General features: G+C 42.1%; 1 protein-coding gene across 2 annotated transcripts in view; it reads right to left on the minus strand.

Moving 5' to 3' along the window:
- The window catches only part of PTPRO (protein tyrosine phosphatase receptor type O), a 145449-nt gene extending 121387 nt beyond the window's left edge, over positions 1–24062 (minus strand). The window contains exon 1 of one of the 2 annotated variants that reach the window (XM_015627740.2): positions 23662–24062. In XM_015627740.2, the coding sequence (XP_015483226.1) occupies positions 23662–23871 (210 nt within the window). In that variant the 5' untranslated portion in view covers positions 23872–24062. The remainder of the gene's footprint in view (positions 1–23661) is intronic. The other variant, XM_015627741.1, reaches the window with a different exon arrangement.
- Between the last annotated feature and the right edge of the window lie 357 nt (positions 24063–24419).

Consider the following 24419-nt stretch of genomic DNA (forward strand, 5'->3'; position numbering starts at 1 on the left):
GTATGATCCCTCACAGTAATGGGGCTTGGGTTTTGCAAAGCAGGAATCACTGATGCCTCTCTCCTGAAGCTGAAATCAAATTCTCTTGGTGCTCCACAAAGCAATGAAGTGTTCTAAATACATCAGCAGTCTTAAAAGTCATGAAACTCCAATTATGTACTCTGAGGTCTTACAGGACTCCCTTGCATTATTCAGATTACAATCTGAGGTATGTCCTTGATTTTTCTTAATTTTTTTCAATTCAGAAAGTGTTACTGGCCCAAAGCTCTGCTTGTATTTACAAACCCCAGCACATACAACTGGTGGAAATCAGGAGATTAAACATTAACTTGCCCAGCTAATTACAAACCTTTTCTGACTAAAGAGAAGAAAGAACTTTAAGGGGAAGATGGAAAAAAAAAAATCAAAAAAACCATAAAAAATAAGGGGTATAAACCAGGCATAAACCAGTTAAAATATCCATGTCATGTTCACTTGCACCCTGCTCAAAATTTCGTTCTGGTAGAAGCAGAACATCTGTCACAAGCCTCTTAATACCCCTGTGACAAGGTGAAGATATAGTCACATTAAGACCTCTGCATGTGCCAGTGAAAAGTGTAAGCTGTTCTCACGCTCAGCAAAACTGAGGGCCCAAGATTCCAAATTGCAGTCATAAAAGTGAAATAAAAAGCAGAAAGGCAGAGAAAGAAAGAGAGAAAGAGAAAGAAGCTGCTTTTATTTGAGCCATGAAAAAGTAATTCCCCAGGATTAGCATATTTTTATTTCCTTTGCATATTCTTTTCTGAATTAATTTCGCCGATTTTTGATAATGATCTTAGCGAGCAAAAATAAATTGATGCCAAAAAAAGTTATGCTAATAGGAATAAATGGCTTGAAGGTACTGGAAAGGGATATACAGCCTTTTTTATAGGCTCCTATTTAATCCAGCTCCAAGGGCATTAAGGAGCAAATGTTGCTGCCTTCTTGTGGCAGGAGATAAGCCTGGCTGTGAGGCTCATTCCTAAAAATCAAGGGGGTTGGAGGAGCAGCAGCCCCAGCAGAGAAAATCAGAGAAATATTTCACCCACACTTAAGGTAAAGTCCAGGTTTCACTTGTCCAAATAAACCAAATAAAGCTGTGTCTGCACAGAGGTGTGATGATGGTCCAGGGCATAATGCTGGAGGGAAATTCTGCTTTTCAACAGAAAAGAGACTTTGGTGTTGGTTACCCATTTCTTGCTTTTTGATTACTTTTTAATTTTATTTTTTTTTATGTTAACAAAGGGAAGAAGTGAGAAGGATTCCCATGGGCTAAATTACGCTCAAGCTCAACTGAGTGATGGCTCTAGAAATCATAAACCATCTGTGAGGTGTGTGTGGTGCAGCAAACTCCCTCCCATAAACCCAGCCAGAAAAGCTACTTACACTTTTGTGTAAAGCAGGAGGAGATTGGCAGCTGAGATGGAAATATTCGCATGGGTATTAACTATTATCACGTACTGCCGGCATTATTCAGTTTTGCAATGAGAAAAAACACTCCTAGGCACCAAGTTTATTTGAGAAATATTTGTTTAAAATCATATTATCATAAGATTCAGCTGTTACTTCGAGAAAATCCACAGTTTATGGGTTTTGATGTATGCCTATCAGTGTGTGAGGTTTTGTTCCCTACTCATACTATTTTATGTATAAGTCTTACACAACGTTATGAATAATTGAAATACATACAGTAAGAACAACTTGAAATAAAAGTAATGTATTATGCTGATCTGATAAAGGAATAGGACACCTGAACTAAAAATCTGTATTTTAAAATTGCCTGTGACAAAAAGCGAGTGAAGAAACACAAATCTGAGCCACCCTCAAAAACCAAAGCAAGCAAACAATCCTAAACCACATATTTCATCCACTAGCACAATCTGCTGACCCACTTCTCTGAAATTCAGGCACCAGAAATGGGTTGTATCCAGGAGGATTTCTGCAAACCACATCTCCAGCCTTGCTTGTTTCAAGGAGCTGTCAAATCCACATCACACTGCACTTCAAAGACAAATTTCAAAAGGTGAATACCAATTTGGGTTTTTTGTAAAACATTAGCAACAATAACAAAGAGAATAGGAAAGAATAGTATGGAGCCTGATGTGAAAACAAATATTTTAGGAATATTGCATTTAAAGAATGCACAAGAAACATAACAAAAAAGTGAAAAAAACCTAAAATAAAATAATAAAAAAATATATTCAAATAACCAATGAAATCTCCAAAGCTCCACCTTCTTCTTCTCTTCAAAAGAACAACCACAACATTGTATTAGACCATCAGAATCAACTAAAAGTAGACAAATTAGTAAATTGGACCCAGCAAAGTACACAAAGTGAAACAATGTGGGTTCACTGTGCACTATAAAAAGCATCCAGGTAGATACACCAATGAAAAAGAAAGCACTTTAAGGCTGATTTTACTTCTGGTGTTAATATTTCAGCTTGTTTTGCTGATGAATCTCGTATGAGTTCAAATCATTTTTAAAAAGCAATTAAGTGTAACAGGAAACAATGCTGCTGTTTCTCCTTCAGCTTATCAGGAGATCTCTGTGCCACTTCCCACAGAACTTTTTATGGCTTGGGTAACACAAATTAGAAGATTTCCAAGGAATATAACCAAGTGCTTGCCAAAATTAGTGAAATTTTCTTAGCTACCTCGATGGAGGTTAACACAAAGAGTCTACAGACAGAAATACAATACCCAACACAAACAATTTGGAAAACCTCTGTAGTGTCAGGAGACCCAAAGGCTGATGGAATAAATTAACTCATTAGGTGATGTAATTATGGATTGTACTCCAAATCTTATGAATTTTTCTGTGACACTGAGGATGCAACACAGGTGATATTTCCTGTAGTCAGAGCTGAATAATCACATGGCTTTGTATGCACCCCAAAAAGCCAAACTCTATCTCCAAAATAATCAGTGGAAGGTCTTTCATAAATATTGCTTTATTTCATCCATGTTTTCTTGGCTTAGCCATGGCAAAGGAAAAGAAGACCAGCTAGGTTTTCAGGCTAGTTTCATCACTAAGACTTCAGTGTGAAATCCTAACGCTGTGATGGCAGCTGAAATCAATTCTGAATTGATGCTTTAATATTCACCTCCCATTAAGGGTCTTCTAAATCTCTCTCAGAGCTTTGAAAACCATAGTCCAAATTACTTCATTCAAAACTGCTGAAATTACCCAGAAGCTTTCATGAACAAGAGATACTGAGATTCCTCTGACTTTTGCACCAGAAAATCATATGCAGCCCGAAAGGTGCTTTTAAGAGATATGAACATCAGTTATAGCATCCAAAGAGCCTAATGGGAGTTTCAAAATTATAGTAGAACCAGAGGCCAAGCAGGTTTCACTGTGATGTCTAATAATTATTAGAAAGACCACTTGCAATATCAGTGAAAGTTAAAGATGTCAGTTCTCAAAACTGAAAAAAATCGTGGTTTTTTTGAAGCATAAAACTCCCACAAAGGATCTTGCTGTGCACTGCTGGAAAGACTGTACCACTCACTTTTCCATATAATTTAGAAACAACTTTTAAATGAAATTTCATTTGAATATTAGTATTTAAGGCTGCCAGGTAATTTTCAATGCTACATTTTGTTTGGTCTCTGTTGTCTCCAAATCCCTATGCCAGACAAGAAAAACCATCACAGGACAACCCAAGCCATGAAGGAAGAGACTCCTGGGCTGCTGCCAGAAAACCTGGAGTTTCCTCACTGGATTTCTTTCATCTTCAGCTGAAACTCTTCAAAACTGGGGCACCTGCTCTGAGCAAGTTGGAGTCATGTTGTCTGGCTGGAGACAACCTATGGGAACTGACAGTGGTCAAATAAGAGATTTTTAGTGTTCAGGCATCAGCTTGAGCCTGTGGGAAACTCAGTCACACAACTTTCTCACTCAGGCCTGGGAAATCATAAGGAGGAATCCAAACAGTCCTTGGAGAAGGAAAAGAACCTTTGCAGGTGTTGTTTGTTCCTTGTTGTTTACTTGTAAGAAAAGATTGAGGGGTGTTGTTCCAACTGTCCAATGATGGTGATGTGTTGGTTCCATGATCAATGAGAGGTTTATGTTTTTATACCTTCCCTGAACTGTCCATAAAAGAAGATCTGGAAGAATAAAACTTTCTCTCTTTTGCAACCAGAGCTAAGAGAGTCTGTGTCGTGCTTTCACCGTTCCTAAGGCAGTGTGACAATGACCCAGTGTGGAGGGTAACCTCAGCTGTGAAATTTGGGATGTATAATCCACTCCACTGAGTATACAGCAAAACAGCTGGTGGATAATGGATAATGTGAGGAAAACCTCATCCCAGACAGGCCTCAGCTGCAATGGCCAAGCCCCAGAAGCAGTTTTTCCTTCTGTGAGGGAGCACGGGGTGCCAGCGTGGGCTGGTTATGCATCGCTCCCAGGCACTGCTGCTGCAAACCAAACCCTTTCATGGGTTCCAGCACCAAACCCTTTCCATGGGGCTCCACTTCAGCAGCTGGAACCCCACAGCTCTGCTGCTGATGGTAGCTGGCCTGCTTAGATTAAATGCACAAGCACCTGAGATGGAACCACGTATCCCAACTGCACTGCAGGCCCAGGCAGCCAAAGGGCTGCTGAGTTACTGCTGCCAGCACAGGGGACCAGCCCCAGATCTCACTCCCTTGCTGCTGGAATCCAAAATAAAAGCCTCTCTGAGCTCCTCAGAGAGAGAAAAGAATTAAAATATATTAAACCACGGATAGAGAGGGAAAGTGTAGATTTTGGTTTTAAGTAGGTAAAAATATAGCTTAAATGCCCCAAGAGTGTGTTGGCAAGTGAAAAGCCTTATTACCCAGTTTAAAGTTCAGTGATAACACCCTTCACAGATTCAACTTAGCTCTAGACATAGTGAAAATATAGTCTGCATTCTTAGATAGAACAGATAGGATTATTCATGTAAACAGATAATAACCTATAGGTAAGATTTAGGTAATAAGAACATTGCTTTTGCATGTTAGAATTAATTCAGACTGGTGGACAAAGTATTGTTTTAGAAGTGTGTTTTTAGCTGATTGGATGATTTATGAACGGAACTTTTTCTCTTTTTGGTTCTGCTGCACTTTTTGCACCTGGATTTCTCAGTTTCTTTTGAGTTAAGCTCTTTTGGAATACTCTCTCACGGGGAGTTCTGTTTATCTCAGTTCTCTGGGTCAGGAAGAAAACTCCAAAGCTCATCAGGATCTTGTTTCTCGTGTTTATTAGGATGTTATCACAAAACTTGGTAGGTCTCTCCAGACTTTCTACACAAGTCCAATTCATCCTGCCCTTTTGGCTCACTTTGGCTCTGAAGGCACAAAATGTCCCCAAACCAGCAGCTGTTTCATCTTTATATCTATTTTTACCCAATTAACATAGACACATATATTATTTTTCTTAATGACCCAATGACCTGTGAGCTGCACTGTGGCATTTTCTATTCAATCACCTACTACTAACCAAAAACCTCTGGAAGAAGAAAATGAAGAAGAAAGAAGAAGGAAAAGAGACAACATCTAAAATCCTCTATCTTGTCTTCTATTTTCTGAACTAGTTTAAACTCTAGACGAACTTTTTTACTCAGTGACTTAAGGAAAATCTTTAATCTACACACCCACACTTTTAACTTTACTATCTAACTTTAACAGTTGTTTTCATGTAACACCATGAAAACATGCCCATAAATTTCATGTTATATGAAATTCAGTGATCTCACAGTCAGGTATCAGAGACAAGGGCACACAGTCTGTGTCTCAGACTCTAACATGAATTTTATCCCCTGCATTGGGGATCACATACAGACACCCAAAGAGGAAGAACATCATCACCAGCTGCTCCTGAGGCCCAGGACAACAGAACACTACTGTGAGAAGCTGCTGCTCAGAATTCAGGACTCCATGCCAAAAGCTTTAACTCTCTGAACTCTTTGCCTTTGAGACTGATGCTTTTATACAGTAAATACCTTTCTAGCAACCACCAGCTGCTCACATCTCCTAGAGACCTGGAAAACCCCTGGAATCCCCACTGAAGCATCAGTCCTGTGTCCTGTATCCATTGTGCCAGCAGTGCCCTGGGTCACACTGAGCTGCTTCGCTCACCTCCCCCCTGACATCACTTCTGCAGGGCACAAATTCCCAAAGAGCATGGTGAGGAACCTGATCTGAGCCTGCTGATGCCTATCAGTTTCCTCCTAAAATAAATAAATCTGGGAAAGAATCCAGAGGAGTTTAGATCTGAAGGCATGCCTCTTGGGCTCCATATGCAAGAAACCAGTTCATTCTTTTTTTTTTTTAACTTTGTGTGATCAGAATAGATTAAACAGTGCAAAAGCATGATCCTGAGGGTGTTAGGCTGGTCACTAATTTAGGGGACTACCCAAGCAAGGAAGGGTTATTTCACCTAATTAAGACAGAGCACAGTATTTAAAGACAGAGCATTTGCATTAAAATAGACAATTCAGAATTCTAAATACTGTTGAGTCTGAAATTATGATTGTTAATCTCTCCTCACATAACAATGTTCTACTGACAGACATTGTAAATCACTTCCTTTTGCCTGCATTAGATGAACCCATCACTCAAAGTGCTCAATTATAAATCTGAATACCATTTAAAAGGTGAACTTTCTTTAGTTTTACTAAGGGCAGAAGGGCAATGTTGATGGTGTAATACCAATGTTAATGCATTACTTATGAGTGAAATTTAGTCTGTATTCAGTAAATTGCTCATTCCTGTGATCAGGACAGACAGCAATTTGCTCTCCTGGATCTTATTCCCTTTCCTGCAAGTGCATTAGGTGTGTCATAGGCAGCAGGATACCCAGCTGCAAACTGTAGGTAAAGGACACCTTAATCTGTAATTAAAAAACCACAACAAAATAGAGAATTAACTCAAAATATTCATTGCATAGTCATGACAGGTTTACAACCTGCAGGTTTACAAACTGCAATTAAACACAGATATGGGCTCATTAAAATATAAAATACTGCATCGTTAATTTTCATTTTCCTTTGGAAATGAGATAGACACGAGCAAGTACATGAAAACCAGTGTGAATACTCTCTACCCCTCAGCTTCTTTAGGTGCCAGGATTTAATTATCCTTTGTCCCATGCTAATCTGCAGAGATGCTTCCACTTTAGCAGAAACTCCTTTATTGAGATAAAGACCTAAAAATAACCACCTTCAGTGCAGAACTGCAGTTTACCAAAACAAAGTCAAGCACGGTTTTATATTAGTAATTGGTTTGCTGACCAAGTGAATGCCTCCATTTCAGGTCACTTCATCTGCTTAAAAATGGGAAATACTTGGAGTTTACTTCAATTCCAGACCCTGTTGCAAGTGACAGCTGACCTGTACAGACTTAATTAATTTCCAGAGGTGGCCAGAAGGCAACTGAACACCCATGGTTAAAAGTGATCTGGTCTTCATCAAAATTTTGGCCATTCTTTACTGTCTGTCCTTGTCCCCCATTACCAGAGATGATCCAGGAAATGTCACAGGACATGAAAGGCAGCAGCCCCAGCATCCTTTCCTCACAAATTTCTAAGCTCCTGCTTTGCTGCTCCACCTCTGATTATGTTAGTGTGCCATTAAGGAAACCAAAGTGCTGGCTTTGTGGAGAAACACACAGGCAGATGTCTCTGAAGGCACTTGCAGCTCTTCCTAACACGTTCAGAAGCATAAAGGCAACACTTTTCTCTTAGCTCCAAGTTGTTGTGCACGTGCACAGCAATTCCAGCACTCTCAGCAGGCTTAGAAGCTCCTAGGAGCAGTCTCCAACCTGCTCTCCCTATCAGACACCCAGAATTTGAAGAAGACTTCTGAAGTCACCTAAATGTGCCCTGAATTTCAGCAAGGAAGAAGAGGAAACATGTGCAGAGCCACCTGAGGCTTGTTTGTTTGTCCTTGCTTCACCTCCACAGCTCGGCCCCTCTCTGCTGCTCCGTGATCCTCTGCCCATCTCGCTTCCAGAGCCACCTGTCCAGCTGCACCACCTGCTCAAGGAGCACACCAGAAGCCACAGGACACCTCTCCTGAAGGTCTCTCACACCATCCCCAGCTCCAGCTCACAGCTGCCCCTCAATTTCTCGCTTGACGTTACCTCAACCTGCACCCAGCCACCAGCTTTCCGTCCGTGGATGGAACTCTGAAGATGACCTTCACAAAATGTGCTTCTGTGGTTTTAGTCCACTATTTATTTGCTTTGACAAACTGACAGAGAGACTGGTTTTCTAGCAAAAGCTCTTAGAACTTAAAATAGTGATATTCACATGCAAGGTCATTCATTTACCTTCCAGGGAAAGCATCCCAGCTTGCTAATAATAATGGGATCAATTAAATTCCTCTGTGTCTTGTGGGAGCCCCACTATTGTTAGTAATGGTGGGTTTAGAACTTAGGGAGGGCCTGGGTGTAAATCACATAACCACGGCAATAGTCCTAGAAAATCTATTTTATGGGCCATCAACCTGTCCTGGTGTAGAGCAGGACCAATTTATCTACCAGAAAGCTTAGAGTATGATAAATGAAAGAAACATATATAATTCAGACAGACAAAAGTACCCAAACAAACTTGCATTAAAATATTTCACATGAAAAGGTGAAGGTAGTGGGGGGAGAATAAAATTCAATTTTAAGGTCTTCACAAAGGCTTGGAGCTCCCAGTCTCCTCAGATTATAGCACAGTATTTCTGAGACAATCAACCACTAAGGAAGTAATAATTTTTTAATTTGGGGGGGGGGGGGGGGGGGGGGAAGTTCATTAATAGATCTATTTTACAGTAGTGCATATCAAGCTGTGTGTTGATTCTGAGCTGGTATCCCAGAGTCAGCTGGTGCACAAAGAGGTTATGGAGATAACTCCAAAAAGGCTCAGGGACACTCAAAAGCTGTCTGCACACAGTCCTGAGCATCCAGCTCTGGTGACCCTCCCTGAGCCAGGCTGCTGGACCTCCAGATGTCCTTTCCAACCTGAGAATTCTGTGAATTCTGTGAACTTCTGTGAGCTGGAAGAAGGACAAGGTTCTGGAACCAGGCACAGCTCCAGCCAGCTGAGCTGGCAGTCACAGGGACTGGTGCTGGCTTTAGTTACATTTGGTAAAAATCAGAGTTACAACGCTGCTTTAGATGAAGCTCATTTGAATTCGCAGTGTAGGTGACAAAGCTCAGTAATTGGCCCCTTTTTCCCTGAGAAATATGATCTCTATTTGAATAACAGCTATCTTCACTAAAATAGTCTTTTCATGTAATCACAGTCTTTTTTGTGACTATTTAGCATTCCTCTGGAAGTTAACTGTGGAGCTAAATGACTGCAAACTGTGTGTGCAGAGCAGCCTTTTCTTTGATTGTTACAAAACGCAATCCCAAAATGTTTACTGGAGAAACACGGGACTTCACACGACAGCTAAAAGCAAAATACTGGAGAAATGAGGTTCCAGAGGGTAGGTGAGGAGGGTGTGTGAGAGGCTGGGTGTGAGCCAAAGGGACTCGAGCAGGGTTAAGTGCAGATGGAGGAGATGCAGGGATGGCAAGCGAAGCAGAAAGGGAAGAAGTGGGCTGGAGAGGAAAGAGTCCAAAGAAACAATAGCAAGGGGACAAACATTGGAGAGGACAAATAACAAAAATGGGATGGCATTTTATTCTTGAAAAAATACAGATCTCAGACAATTGCAACTATTTGCTGGTAATTTCAAATGGTTGTTGGTTGTTGAATTTTCCTTGACTCACTGCCCCTGCCTCTTTTTTCTTTCCTTTCTCTCATTTCTTTAGAGAGGGTGGAAAGCTTAGGACTGAAGTGCTCCTTCTGGAGAATAGAAGTATTTTCTGGGAAGCTTCTTAGGCTTCTCTATCACAACAAAAACCATAAGAATAATGTTTGTCAGCCAATGCAAATTATTATTTTGCTTTTAAGATCTTCTGAATACCCAACCTCTACAGTAGTTTTTGAGCAGGATTAATAAATAAAACATCCACATGCTTCCCATTAAAAAAATCATCTAGTATTTAAGTTCAGGATGGAACAAGGAAATTGTCAAGTCCTGCAGAAACTGCTTCTGGTCTCTCAGCAAGGCTTGCTGAAGGGGCAAAGGAACAAACAACCTTCTATGCCAGTGCCTTGCTGTTTCCATAGTCCTCATGCTATAGGTTACCAAAATCTGGCCCTTTCTGCATAAAACAGCATTCACAGAGACTCCTCCACTACTGTCACAAAACTGGGTTTTATTATTTTAAATAAAACCCCATATTTGCTTAATCCCTCACAGTCAGAGTAGCAACATTTAAATTTATGAATTAGTATTGGTCAGGGGACACAGACATTCAAAGTGTGTCTTTATCCTGCCTCTCAAAGAAAATGATTTATAGATTGATCTGACTGGTTGCTTTGACACAGTTGCTTTAACCATAACATCTTTCTGTTCCTCTAGTAGCTGAGATTTAGCATTTCAGGCTGTGTACATATGTTGGATAAGAACATAATCCTCAGCTCTGGGCATGGGAGCTCATGGTAAGAGGATGGCTCTGCATACAAATTGAGAGCACTGAGATGCAGAAACAGAAAAATACACTAAAACCTAATATGCATATTATGAAGGCCTTCTGGCATCAGAAGAAATCATCAGTTATTTAGCTTGACATCTTTAGAAACAGAGGGACAAGGGAGAAAAAAAAAAAAAAGGAGAGAAAGAGAGAAAAAAAAAGCTATGACCTTTAGTCCAACACTCCAAGTAAAGGCTTTGGATAAACACACACACGGAAAGAATACGCCAATGTGCAGAGAGGAAAAGAGACAAACGTGACTAGACCGTTTCTGCAGGGAAAAATCACAGCCACACTGAAAAAAAAAATCCCATTTCACAGCCACTTCTGACAGCACAGAGATGGATTTATCAGGGGGCAAGAGGGGACACTCCTCTTCCCCTCTATTAGCCTTCTTAACACAGCACGTGCAGGATGCAGGCACATCTCTGCAGTCCATCTGCCTCCTCTCCCCACATGGGCTGGGGCTCATCTCCTTGTGAAAAAACACATTCCATCATCACTGCAAAAAATTCACACTGGGCACCCAGCAATTCCCAGCCATCCCTCCCACAGTACTCAAGGGTGTAGTGTTCTACAAAACCAGAAAGGATCAACCCCAGGCATCTTCTGGCACCTCTAAATTTTGTTCTTTAAACTTGCAAAAGACCAGGAAAAAAAAGCCCAGCACGCTGTGGAAAAGCAGAAGTGTGCATGAAGCTCCAGTATCCCCATGACACACAACTGTCAGGAAACTCCTGTGTTGATAATCTATAAGCCTTCCAAATTATTAATACCAACTGAAATCATGCATTTCAATGGTGCTGCAGCAGAGCTTTTCCAGCCTGGAGCCCTTTCCCAGGTGCCCTGAGCTCTGCTGGGCACAGTCTCCTCCTTCACACCCTCCCTGTGCAGGGTAGGCTCAGAATAGCTAAGCCTGGCTTGAAAAAAGAGCTGGGATTAGAAGACCAAACTTTTTGAAACCACGGTCTGAGCACAACTGATGTGCCCTAGGCCTTGCATGACATCCCAAAATCCCATCTGTCCATTTCTTTCCTGTTAAATATAAAGTAGTCCAGAGGTTTTCTTTTTCCTTTTTCTCTGTAAACTCACCTGCTTCTGTGTAAACTCTGCTCTCCAAGATATCCTCACACTCTCTGCTGACACCTTTTAGTTCACAAATGGTAAACACATTCTGCAGAATACTCTTTCCAAAATAAATTAAAATCGGCCTTGTAGGGTCTCCAGGGGAAAAGCATCACTTTGTTGCTCTAACAGATGAAATTATGAGATTTTTTTTTTTAATGGTTTTATAGAACTGTAAGATAGGATTTTGTGTTTTTCACTGGAAGATCTGACTTTATAAAATACAAGAATAAGTATTTTTTAGATTTTTTGGATATTGCTTCCAAATGAGGATTCAGGAAAGACAATTGGAAGATAAAAGGGCCATAGGACAACCACCATCTTAGGGACTTTTTAAACTTGGGGAAGTTTTTTATTCAGGTTTTTTTGGGGTGGGAAAGGGAGAAGAGGGAAATTTGGGTTTTTATCTGTATCTTGTAGTTAAAAACTAGAACTCTGTATTCTAGCATGGGCAAGTAAACATTTAAAAATATGAGCTAACATAACTTCAAGGCAAAAATCTGTGTAGAAAAAAAAATAAAAAATCCTGAACTCATCCTCCCCTCCAACATTATAAATCATTAGGAATAAAATCCTGGTATGCAATGTAGAGTGAGGCAACAGAAGCTGTAATCACAGCCCAAACTCTTCCTTTGGAGCTCATTAAGTGTATTGAGTCCCTGTAATCCTCTATTGATTTTAGGAGCTGTGCTTCAGTTATCGATACAAAAAGTAAAAGAGAAATTTTCAGAAAAGATTCCACATATTCCCTTGAGGCATGTATTTCACCACCTTGATTTATACAAATTTTGGTAGCTGGGTGCAGTGATGACAGATTCCTCTGCACCAGCACTAAGCCTGCCAGAACAGAGGCCAGTCCTACCCAATTTAATTCATCTTGCTCCCAAATATCCCCTTGGTGAGGTTTTAATGGTTTCCTGCATGCCTAACACCTAAGCTTGTAAAATACATGAAGTCATAGTTCTCCTCCCAGAAGTGTAACTCAGAAGAGGAGGGGAAAAATAGAAAGAGGGGAAAAAAAATTAAAAATAAGAGAGAGAAAAAAGGGAAAAAAAGAAATAAAAAAAACCTCCTTGAGAATTCTGAATCTGAGAAGTGAATGTGCAGGGATGGCAGATACCTGCCTGACTCTGCAGAAAGCTTAAGTGATAATTAAGGTACATGCTAACACTGGCAGCTCTAAGAATTTTATCCTTGATATAATATTTAAAGCTCAGGCTTCAAGGCACTGATAAATGCAAGAAAACAAGCAGAGTTCAGCATAAAGCTGAACCCAGAGTTTGAAACTCTACAAAGAAAGATAGCCCAAATTATTTTAAAATGAATTTGCAGAACAACAGAACAGTCAGGTTCATAAAAATTTCATAGTTTTTTGTGTCCCAATTCGTGATCTTTAAAAGGACTTAATTGGCTGTCATTCCTCTCCTGCAGGCTCCTATGAAGCTGTGGAATCTCCATCCTCACAAATGCTCAGAACTCATCTGGACACAGCCCTGAGCCCCTGACCTACTTGGCCTCCCTCTGAGCAGAGGCTCAGACCAGATGCTCTCCAGACTTCCCCTCCATCCTGAATTCCTCTGCAGCCCTGAAGGGTTCCACGTGTCCCTGACCCTGTGAGATGCACACAGCCTCTCCTCCACGCCACATTCTTTACCCTTCTGATGACAATCCTGAAGCCCCTGCTCCTTCAACACCCCCACTGCAACCTCTGGCCTCCCTCTCTCCCCTGGTGCTGCAGCTGCCCTCTGCACCCCTCCAGCTGTGCAATGGGGTGAGAAATACCAGCCTTGCTGTCAGCTTAAAGCCAGCTGGAAGGATAAACAACTAGATACCTGTGATAGTCCAGTAGCTCTCATTTAATCACATAACCAGCACTCGTAATGGAAATAAATCCCTCCCTCCAGGGAGGGGAGAAAGGAAGAAAAATGTTTCAGATAAAAATGGAAAAGTTCTCATCAGTAGATGATTTTTACTCACAATATATATTGACAACCAGCAGCTGATCCCATACAGTCGTTACAAGATATCATTACTAAAAGCCAGTCTCCAAACAGGTCACATCTTTAATAAAGATTAGCTACCAAATGCAGAAGGGATGCAAAAATAACCTTGTACATAACTGGAACAGACAAAGCTGGCTAGATACGCTCTGGCACGTTCCAAAATGCTTCTGTCTCTTTTCCATTTTATCTCCTAGCCTCATAATGTCCACAAACCTGTTTTATTTGTGCTTGAAATAATGTCACCTGCAACCATTCTGGTCACAGTGGTCCAGGGGAAGGCACTGTGGCTCTGCTCCAAGCTGAACACACCTACAAGACACATTCCAGAATTTGTTTCCTCCACCTGGACACTCACTGTTCTCCTGACATGGGCTGTGCATCACCCTGTGCAGAAATGCCTGCCAGGAAAAGCTGCTGTCTGATAGTTTGGCTGTGACTCAATGCACAGAGTTTGGTGCTCACACATCAACTTTTCTCATCCCAACCCGTATTTCTTTTTTCTGATTCTCCTCCCCACCCCACCATCAGGGTGGCAGTGGCTGCACAGAATTTAGTTGCCAAAATACTTTGCAAAAACGATCCTGCAAAGTTCAGTTCATTATATTTTTTAAAAAAACCACCAAAACCTAAATATTATTTTTAAAGAATATTTACAATACAATAAATAATGGTGTAGATCCCATCTGAAGCTGTTGTGAAGTACTATAGTTAAAGTTAAAACTCTTTATTTACTGTTATTGTCAATGCCTTTTGACAATGCAGCCCTCTAATCCCTAAGTTTTAAACAGAAATATGTCCATGCAGAAACAGACAGTGCTTAGTTGATCTCTACAATTACTCTGCACGTACATCTAAGAACACATCCACTTTTCTTCATGGAAAGAATTCAAAGGATTTGATTTCACCATGAGTTCCTCCAAGCAGGAGCAGCTCTCCCACTGAATATATAACTTGGAATCACTGGCTGTGCATTTGTCTATTAGAAAAGAATTATTCTAGATACTCATCTTAAATCAACTCTCAAATTTTGGTTCATTTCTGCATTTCAAATAAGTATATTTTGAACTGTTATTTCCATCTGTATTATCACACCTATGGCAGTCTGCTGGTATCTAGTTAGCTGCAAAGGTGTAAGTGGAAGGGTCTAGGAAATAATGGATGTGCTCCCATTGCACCTGAGCTGAGCAGGATGAGAGTTTATGTTCTGAAATTCAAAAGCCTCAGATGGTCACTGGGTTTTGGTATCATGATTAAAGAAGCAGGGACCAGCCAGATTTTTCAGATCCAGATACAAATCTCTGATACTGATGCTGATGCAGAATTTGTTTTCCATCTATCCATGTATCTGTGTTAATGCTGCAATGCCAGCAACAGGGGCTGTAGGCTGAAATGTCCTTAAATCTGAACTCTTCCTTGAGTGGCTCTGAAACAAACAGAGGAAGAGAAAGAAGAGATTGATGGCTCATCATTCTGGAGAAAAGCCTCCAGAGCAGAAGCACTCCAGTTAGTTCCTACACTGGCCTCAGGTGTGGATTACAGCACCCCAACTCTTGCCAATACAGCTACCCCCTAAACAAGAACGCTGCTCCAGATTTATCTGATGGGGAGCTTCTTCAAGCTATCAGATTCTAAAAATCAAACCCATCCTGAATCATGATTCTTGAAGAGTTAAGATTTTAGCTAAGAGCTAGAGGCAATTTATAATGATCAAGATGTAAATCAGATAAGCAAATAGTAGGTTAATGATTATTAGATGCTTCAGCCAGAGCTAATTGTTCTATTGTTTGCTATTATGAGCTTGTTTATAAAGGAAAGTGGAGTGAACCATTTTAAGAGCAGATTTAAACCAGTGAGAACAATGGCCAGCACCTGGGCTCTGCACCAATCCATCACCAAGCAGGGGATCGTGCCAGAGGGCCACAGAGACCTGATGAAGACTTCCCTGACTTCATCCTTTGAGACCACTGACTCGAATCTAGAGGATTGCATGCACATGAAGGACTAATGAGGCTTCATTTTAATACTAAATGAGGATGGGAGGGGCTGGGGTTATGCATATGTATTGTATGTGAGATTTTGGGAAATAAATAGAGGGAAGAGAATGTTGTTCGAGGCAGTCACACCTTTTGGAGCCAACTATGGTGCTGCCCACCGGTGAATAAACATCAACTTTAATTAATTAGAGGGTTTTTGTCTGTGATCATATCGGTTTTTAATGATTCAACCCCGTGGCCTCCAGCTTGTGCTGCTGGCACTGCAGTGAGCCCAAGGCCACCACCCCATCACAGCTGGCTGCATGTCAGACCCCACAGCCTCCCCCGGCTGAGGCTGCAGCTCTGCCCACTGCAGCTTGCTCCAAAGCCCATTTAAAGCAACATAAAAACATCCTTTGACTTCACTTGGACTTTGGAGCCGTTCCCAGAAGCACAGAAGACTCTCTGATAGCTCCCAAGAATTAGAGGAAACCCGTCAGTTCTGGTGCCAGCTAACAGACATTGATGCTGCACATAAACAACAGGTGAGACAGCAAAGTTACTGTCCCCTATTCCCAGAGTGCCTCAATTTCAGTGAAATGCTGGTGACATCATATGGTGCTGCCATTCTGTGGCTTTCACAATTTCCCCTAATGCTGCTGCAGGAAACCTGATGGGGCTTCAAAGCCCATGCAGTCCTGAGTAAGTTTCCAAAAGGTTTGAAAATAAAAAAGCCTTTTTGGTTTAACACTTTAATATTTTGCAATGCATCTGAGAAGTAATTTTATACCAGACATCATTTTGAAACACACTTAGATATTCATGATGTATTCATTTCTCTTTCAGCAAACATTATAATTTTTCTTGTATTTAATAACTGCTAGTTAATTATGTAAAATCCCATCCCATCTGCTTATTCCTTCCCACAGTGATATTAGAGGGCTTCATTCTACAGTCATTATTCACAGAAGGAGAGGCATTGATTTAATGGACTTCCCTGAAAAGGGATTACAGTATAGGATCCTCTGATATTGATTTTGTGACATCATCATCTTTTCCTCAGAAGCAGACACTGATGACACAAGAAAATACCAGTACAAGATTAGGCAGGTAAGTTAGAGAAAGAAAATTATTAAATAAAACCCCAAAACACCTAATTTACAGTAAGTTGACTACAATAAAATATTAGCCATGTTCTCTGTTTCAAATACAAGTTCTCTTTGACAAAGGAAACTATCTGAATGATGTTTCTCTCTTTCATCTCGTGCCCTGCTTACAGTCACTTCCATGAAACTATTGTTAGCTGAAGCATTTTTTTGTAGGTCAATGGGTTCTCTTTGAAGGGATTAAAGTTACATTGATTATTAATTATTTTTGATGTTTTAAACCGATGTAAAAGTCCAGAAGCTCTGAAGAACAACATCCTGTAGAAATCAATACCGAATTTAAAAAAATCAAAAAAGTAACAAACAACAATAACAACAAAAACCCCTCTGCTCAGCTCCTGGGGGAAACAATTGTGACTTCTCTTTGGGAGGTATAGCAGCCCTTGGAGAATACCAGCAACTGGCATGTATGATAATAATTTCTAAGTTATCTAGAGCATCTTTATTTTGATGTGTCTATCTTCCAGACTGCAGGCAGAGTCTGCAGGTATTTTGCATACAGAACAAAGCTAAGCACAGCAGTGCTAAGCAAATAATAAATAAATTCATTCCATTGCTCTTGGAAAATGTTCATTTTTTTCCTAAAATCTGCCTTGGAGTACTTTAGGAAAACACTAATTAGCATTCTTTCCATGTGTTTAGTTTTTCCCCCCCCAGTTCTCTCTACTGTTCTTCACCACATTTAATAGATGTTGGGGTTTTGGGTGTGTGTGGGTTTTTCCAGTGCTTTGTTTCCCTTGCTCAAATTTAACATTTCTTTGCTGTTTGTAAGTGGAACGAAACCATTCCTTCTCATTTAATAGATCAATGAGGAGTGAAGATTTCCCACGATCAAATGACTTCCATATGAACAAATAGGAAATGATCCAGAATAGCTGCAGTGCAGATAAAAGACAAATAAAGCAAATTACACAAAGGGAATGAGACAATTGGGACTTTCTGCCTGCTCTGGGGGCTTCTCTCAGCACTGAACAACAGCCCCTCCATGGCTGATTCTAGGGGATGTGACAAGGAAATTATTGAAAGCCCTTAAACTTGAAGGAGTTGCTGATCAGACTGACAAATTACTGACTGGGACCTACCCTCTCTTACCCCAAAGACTTGGCTTTCATGTGATATAGCTGGAAATCAACACAACTAACCTGCAGGTTTGTGGCACACAAAGGAGCTACAGCTGTTCAAACCCTTCTGAGAAGAAAAGAAGGGCCTTGTCTCAACAACAGAGCAAAGTGCTGAGGCCAAATCATTTCCAAATCATAACTGTGTAGACTGACAGGCAACCTCATCTGTTTTTACAGAGAACTTAGAAAGGAATTTAGGATTTTTATCCCCCAAGAGGTTCTTATCTACCTAACAGCTACCTCATGTTAAATCTCTGGGCTGACATTGAATAATAGCTCAGAGTTGTTTACTTCAGTTATCTCCATTCAGCTCCTCTGAGTGTGCTCAGAGCTTGTGCTTAAATACCATGCTCACATTTTACCATCCCAAATATTATGTTTTCTGTTCAAATATCCCACTTACTCTCTTCTCATCTCCATTGCTACCACCTCAAGGCCAACACACTTAAAATTTCAGCTCTCTTCCCTGTTACTGTCAGCTGCATCATCAAATTTCTCATCACTCACACTTACTGTAAAGCATTTCTTTACTTTGAAATACCTGCATTCAACAAGAAGGGAAACTGCAGAGCTTGCCACGCTCATTCCAGCACAGCCCTGATACAATGTGCTATCTTTATGGCAAGCCAGATCCGATGCATGTAATTTTATTTCTGGAACTCCCTCCAGCAGCCACCATAAATTCCCAGCACAAGAACAACGAGGGGGTTCCAGAAATGGAATGCATCACGTTTGGCTGGCTGGAAAGATGGCAAACTCCTTCCTTAGGAGCTGCTCCCTTCACTGGCTGCCATTCATTTGAGATTGCAGAGTGCTATGAAAAGCAAGGTAACCTTTCTGTTTCGAGTATTTCCCATTCTCTATTCATCTGTTATACTCCATATGTGGCAGCTAGCATATGTTGCCACATTTGTCTCAAAGATTTTCCCCTTTTCAACTCTACATCAATAGAAATTTAATAAGAAAGAAAAAAAAAAAAAAAGAAGTTACAACTTTCATGTGGCAAACATTTAATAAATCAGTCTCTTAATTTTTATTAGTGCACTTGTAGGTACTCGAGTCTGTGTAAAGATTTTAATTTCAGAATATTCTTAATATTTATCAAAGTTTTCTTTTTTTTCTTCATATTGCAACCAATTCAGTTTTGTCTCAAGAACAGAATCTTTAAAACTCCAAGTAACAAACATGGAATCACTAATTTAGTAGAAGATGAATGCTCAGGATGACAATGCATACTTCTCCAATGAAAAAGGCTGATAAATTTAAAGAACACTTAGAATCAAAGTTAGCTATGAGCCTTTTAAGTTCTTTAGCAAATAGACCTGTCTTCAGAGGTTTATTTTTTGACATTTATTGTCTTGACTCATATGCCTAAGCAAAAAAAAAGCTCCCTTCCCCGTAGCTGAGACTGTCTGGTAAAATAAGTCTCAAGAAGGATTTATACAAGACTCTGTTCAGTTTGGCATTCATTCTGAAGCTCTGTAAGGTCATTTCATGATCTGCCTGGATTGCTCTGTGTGGTGACAGCAGAAATGCAGAGATTTAGAGGGATTCTCGAGTTCAGCCAGCCCTGCCCAAGAGCCCTGTAATGAATTGCCAGAGGATCACCCCAGGTAAGAGTACTCAGCACAGCCCATCTCAGCCTGGATGAGGGATCACCCCTGAGTGCAGCCTCTGCCCGAGGTGATACCACCTAGAAATTGCCTTACTGACCCTGCACAATTTGAGTCTGGGGCTCGTAGCTCCTGCAGGCATGAAAGATCTTTTTTCAATGGTCCACTGTCATTTCATCACAAGGAAATCTGCCAAAGGGTAATGGGAGACTCTTATTTCACTGGCAGAGAGGGGTTTGCAAGTGCCTACTGCAGTTCTGTAAACATGACTTGGCACGAGCATCCTCTTCTTTGGCTTTGCCCTCCAGGATCACCCTGATCTAGATATTAACCATGAAAATGAAGAAATGAGAGCGAGAGAGCGTGACTTGTGGAAATTTTGAGCCAAGGATGACTATTTGTAATTAAGTTTTTTAAAAAGAAAAGTCTTTGCTTTTCCTTGGAGGATGCTTTTCTCTCCCACACAGGCTGGACAGTCCCAGAGCAGTGGTAGGAAGAAAATACTTTTACCTCTGGGCCTGTCCCATCATGAGGAACCCTTACATTTGTTTTGCACACAAAAACAAGCTGGCAAGGTAAATTTGGGTCTTTCTTTATTTTGAAACTAGCAGAACATGACCATGAGGAAAGAAAATAAAACTTGTCTCAATAAGAGCTTACCCTAATGGTAAGGCTTTTGTTTTAGATTATTAACTGAAAACGTAGATATTCTTGAAAATTACACCAGTAGAAACATTTCTTTTGTTGGGTAAGGTTGAGTAAAGTCTTACAAAACTTCAGTCTCTTTGAATGTCTTGGTCCATGTAAACCTGAATTGAGACTTCACTATGACACCAAACTATAAAAACTGATGTGGTATTGGACAAGATTCTACCCTGCTAGGCACAAAAAAGTTGTCCTTGCTAAGGGAAAGTAAGAGGGTGCAGCTGATTTAAATGAAGAGCATATATAAGACTGATTAACAATGACCTGGAAATAAGAGATGCATTATTTTACTCATAGAAATTTTTCCAGAAGAGTGTCATCGCTCCTATTTAGCCCAGACATGGAAGCACTGTGACAACCAGTTTTCTCATTATTTTCCTACTGAGAGCCTTGCTCAGACCATCTTAGAGGTGTAACAGACTGCAAACAACGTCCCAGCATGAGGTTTGTCTTGTTCAAGATGCTTTTGTCTTCTAATTAAGCTTTACCTTCTTCCCCAGAAACAACATAACAAAGCAACCTTAAACCTCCCAGGTGCAAGCTACCAACAGCCTGGGACATCTGACACATCAGGGACATCATCCAGAGCAGAATTTCAGCTGGCCAAAGCTCAGTGGAGTCATGACTAAGGGAAGGTTGCTGGCTTGCAGTGAGAAAAGATGGGAAACATAACGTCAGTCACAGGAATGAGGGAATGTGTCTACTTTTCATTCTTATTTATTTAGCTGAAGTACAGCTTTTCCTTTGGGCTGTGCTCAGCCCTGCCTTTGCCACACCAAAATGAGATGATTAGAGAGCAAGGTGCTGTGAAGACTCTGCCTTCCAGCCATTCTGACTGAAACAACCTAACAGAGAATGCAGACCCACTGCAAAATGGCAATATTTAAAGAGATTCCTACAGCAGCATGGTTGGAGTTTTCTCTGAAGGAAAACACACGGCCCTGCTCCTCTCACAAGTACTGTGAATCCACCCTGGGGTCTGAGCTCGCACACGATGCCTCACTTCTGCTAATTTCTAAATTAGCCATCACATTAAAAAAAAAAAAACAAACTAAAAACCTGCTGAAGAAGGAGAATGGTAAAGATTCGAGATCACATTGCTGGATTTCCAAAAGCAATACTATGCTCCTACCCTGGAGCAGAGACAGCATTCACATCACCCTGTGAAAGAAGGAACTAAACCTTACTAGCCCATGGGCAACCGTGTCAGGCATGAGATGCAGTGGGCAACACCCCTGCTTGATGTCCTCTTGTCACTGACCCTCCCAGCAGCCTCAGAGAGCATCAGGACTTGGAATAAGTTGGCACCATGAAATAATGACAATTGGAAGACAAGAGAAGAAAAAATGTGCTTTGAGCAGCTTCATCACTTTGCAAAGTCTGCTGATGATTTTACAAATTGCCAGATGGGCATCGAGGCCACATCAAGCAGATTCAGCTTAGCAAAGTGACATTTGGGCTGCTAACACTGAAACAGAAAGCACACAGACATCAGTTTTGCCTGTCTTCAGATTCATCAGTTCAATGCCACTGCTTTTTCAATGAGATTAACTTGCAGGTGAAGCACCAATTTAGTAAATCGAGTCTGGTTAATCTTAGTATTGCTGCAACAAGTTGGTAGAACCCAAAAGAGCTAAACTGGGGAAATGCCTTGTTTTGAAATGAGTTCTTCTCAGTGATTTGTCGCTGGAAAAAATTGCACAGATCTGGGAGAATCTTCAGTGAATTTCAGGCTCAGGAAAATGGTCCTATAGCAATGATGTGAAACAAGCATTGTTCTTGCTTCCCCAACTTCTCTCCTGTAAGCAGACTTACTTTGACTGTCTCCTGAAGTCTCATTTCTTTTATTGTAGTGTCCAATAACAATGAAGAGATAATTAATTACAGTGGGTTTGCTATCCAACCAAAGTCGTAATCCAGTCACACAGGGAGATATTGATGCACCTCCATCTGAAGCTGCAGCTTTACCTTCTCTTACATGACAAAATTCTGCTAATGCTCATCAGCTTTCTTTGTCCTCCCAGACCTGAGTTTATTCAGCTGAGAAGTGATGGTTATTTTCCAACAGAACGAAAACCTGGGCCCTTGGATACCTTCAAACCTTACCTGATTACTTGAGATTTATTTTTCATTTAATACAGATTTAAACTACCTATTTTCTGTCTTATTTTACCAGTGCAATGCTAATAAAAAACCAAAATACAGCACATAAACACCTTAACTTTTTTTTTTTTTCTTTTTTTATTTAAAGCCAGGACACAGAGCCAGCACATTCTCTGGTTGTGGGATAAAACAGCTACTTAAAACTGTGTGCACTTCTATGTTTGTGAAAAAACTAGAAACTACATCTTTCTACTGGGCCATAATCAGTAATCCACAGACTTACTGTCTTAATTTTTTTTTTTAAAAACTACCACATTCCACAGAAAACAAATTTGTCTGTATATTAACATTTTATCTTGCATAAATGTATGTTTCAGCAGTTATGAAAATGAGACAGCTGACAGTTGACTACTACATGTGAACAGATGCTGTGAAAGCTTCCCTTTAAATAGTTCTGTCAATGCAATGTCAATTTTAGAAGCGACACCACTGCTGTTCTAGGACATGATCCTGCAAACTCTTATTCACACAGGGAGTCCTGATGATTTCCATAGAACATTTACATTTATAAGGCTCTGAAAGGTCAGGTCATTAGCTGCAGAGCTCTGCTTAAGAGTGACTGACAAATATACAACAAAGTTTTTAGTAGTGCTGAGCTCTGTTCTTTAGGGCAATGACATTTGCAGCCAGCTGTATTCACCTGGGCAGTACATACATTTTCTTCTAGAAGTTACACGAAGCATATTAAATTCAGTTAAGAAACCATTAAATGAGCTGAAGTGTAGAGATAATAATAAAAAAAAATAAATTAAAGAATGTCATGTGAAACCAAGCTTGCGGTACGAGGCAGAACTTTGAAAAAATCAATCTGCCGAGAAGCCTGGCTGAGATTGGAACACAGCACGGCGCCGATCAGGAAAGAACTGTTCATCTGTGCCACGGAAAACCCAACACGATCCAGTCCCTTTGTTAGCGGCATCCTCCCGGCGGCCGCTGGCAGGGGTGAAGGTGCGAGGAGCGCGAAGGCGGCGGTGCTGAAGGACAGCGCAGCGCTCCCCGAAGCGCTCCTCGCCCCTGTGCCGGCCCCGCCGCCCCTCACAGCGGGGGCAGAGGGCGGCGGGCAGCGCTCCCGGGGGCCGCCACCACTTTCGGGCCGATGTGCGAGGGGCCGCTCCCCTCAGCACAAAGCGGGGCCGGCGGCGGCGGGGCTGGGCCCGCCGGGCGGGCACACAAAGGCGGCGCGGAGGACGCTCGGGAGGGAGCCCGCAGCCCTCCCGTTCCCCGGCACTTACCTTCAGCAACACAAAGAGCCAGAGCAGACAGGAGCGGGCCCCCGGGGCCCCCCGCCGGCGGCGGGCGGGCATCGGGGAGGACGGCGGCCTGCGGGGGCGGCCGGGCAGGGGGGGCCGCTGCTCCTCTGCCCCCGGGACCCCCGGCTCTGCCCCCCGCCTCCCTCCGCTCGGCTCCGAGCCGTGCCCGGCAATGGCGAATTGCGGCGGCATCAGGCGGCCGGCGGCGGCGCCGACCTCCCCTCCGAGCGGCGCATCCTGCCGCCCCCCGCCCCTTTTATTTGGGGTTTGCGGCGGGGAGGGGAGGAGGAGGAGGAGGTGGAGAAGGAAGAGGAGGCGGCGGCGGGTGGTGTCTCCCCTCCCAGGAGTTTGGGCGATCGCGCCGCTCGCCGGCTCCGGCAGCGCCGGCTCCTGGGGGCGGCCCCCGGCGGAAGGCGAGGGCTGGAGGTGGGAGGTGGGAGCCGGGAGATGGGAGCCGGGAGACGGGAGATGGGAGCCGGGAGATGGGAGCCGGGAGACGGGAGATGGGAGCCGCCCTGGCCCCCCTCACCGCCCTGCCCCCGGCCCCTCTGTGCCCTCAGCGAGGGCTCCCCGCGGGCAGAAGGGCATCCTCCCCTCCGAGCCCTCCCCTAGGGCTTTATTTCCCTGCAGAGCATCCCCGTGGCTGCGCTCGGCAGTCGCGTTAGGCGTGTAGACAGCTCTTCAAGAGTTCGAGGTACACGGCTGAACCTGCAAGGGATGGAGAGCTCGTTCTGTCCCGC

Source organism: Parus major, chromosome 1A, assembly GCF_001522545.3.
Source record: "Parus major isolate Abel chromosome 1A, Parus_major1.1, whole genome shotgun sequence".
Classification (NCBI taxonomy): Eukaryota; Metazoa; Chordata; class Aves; order Passeriformes; family Paridae; genus Parus; species Parus major.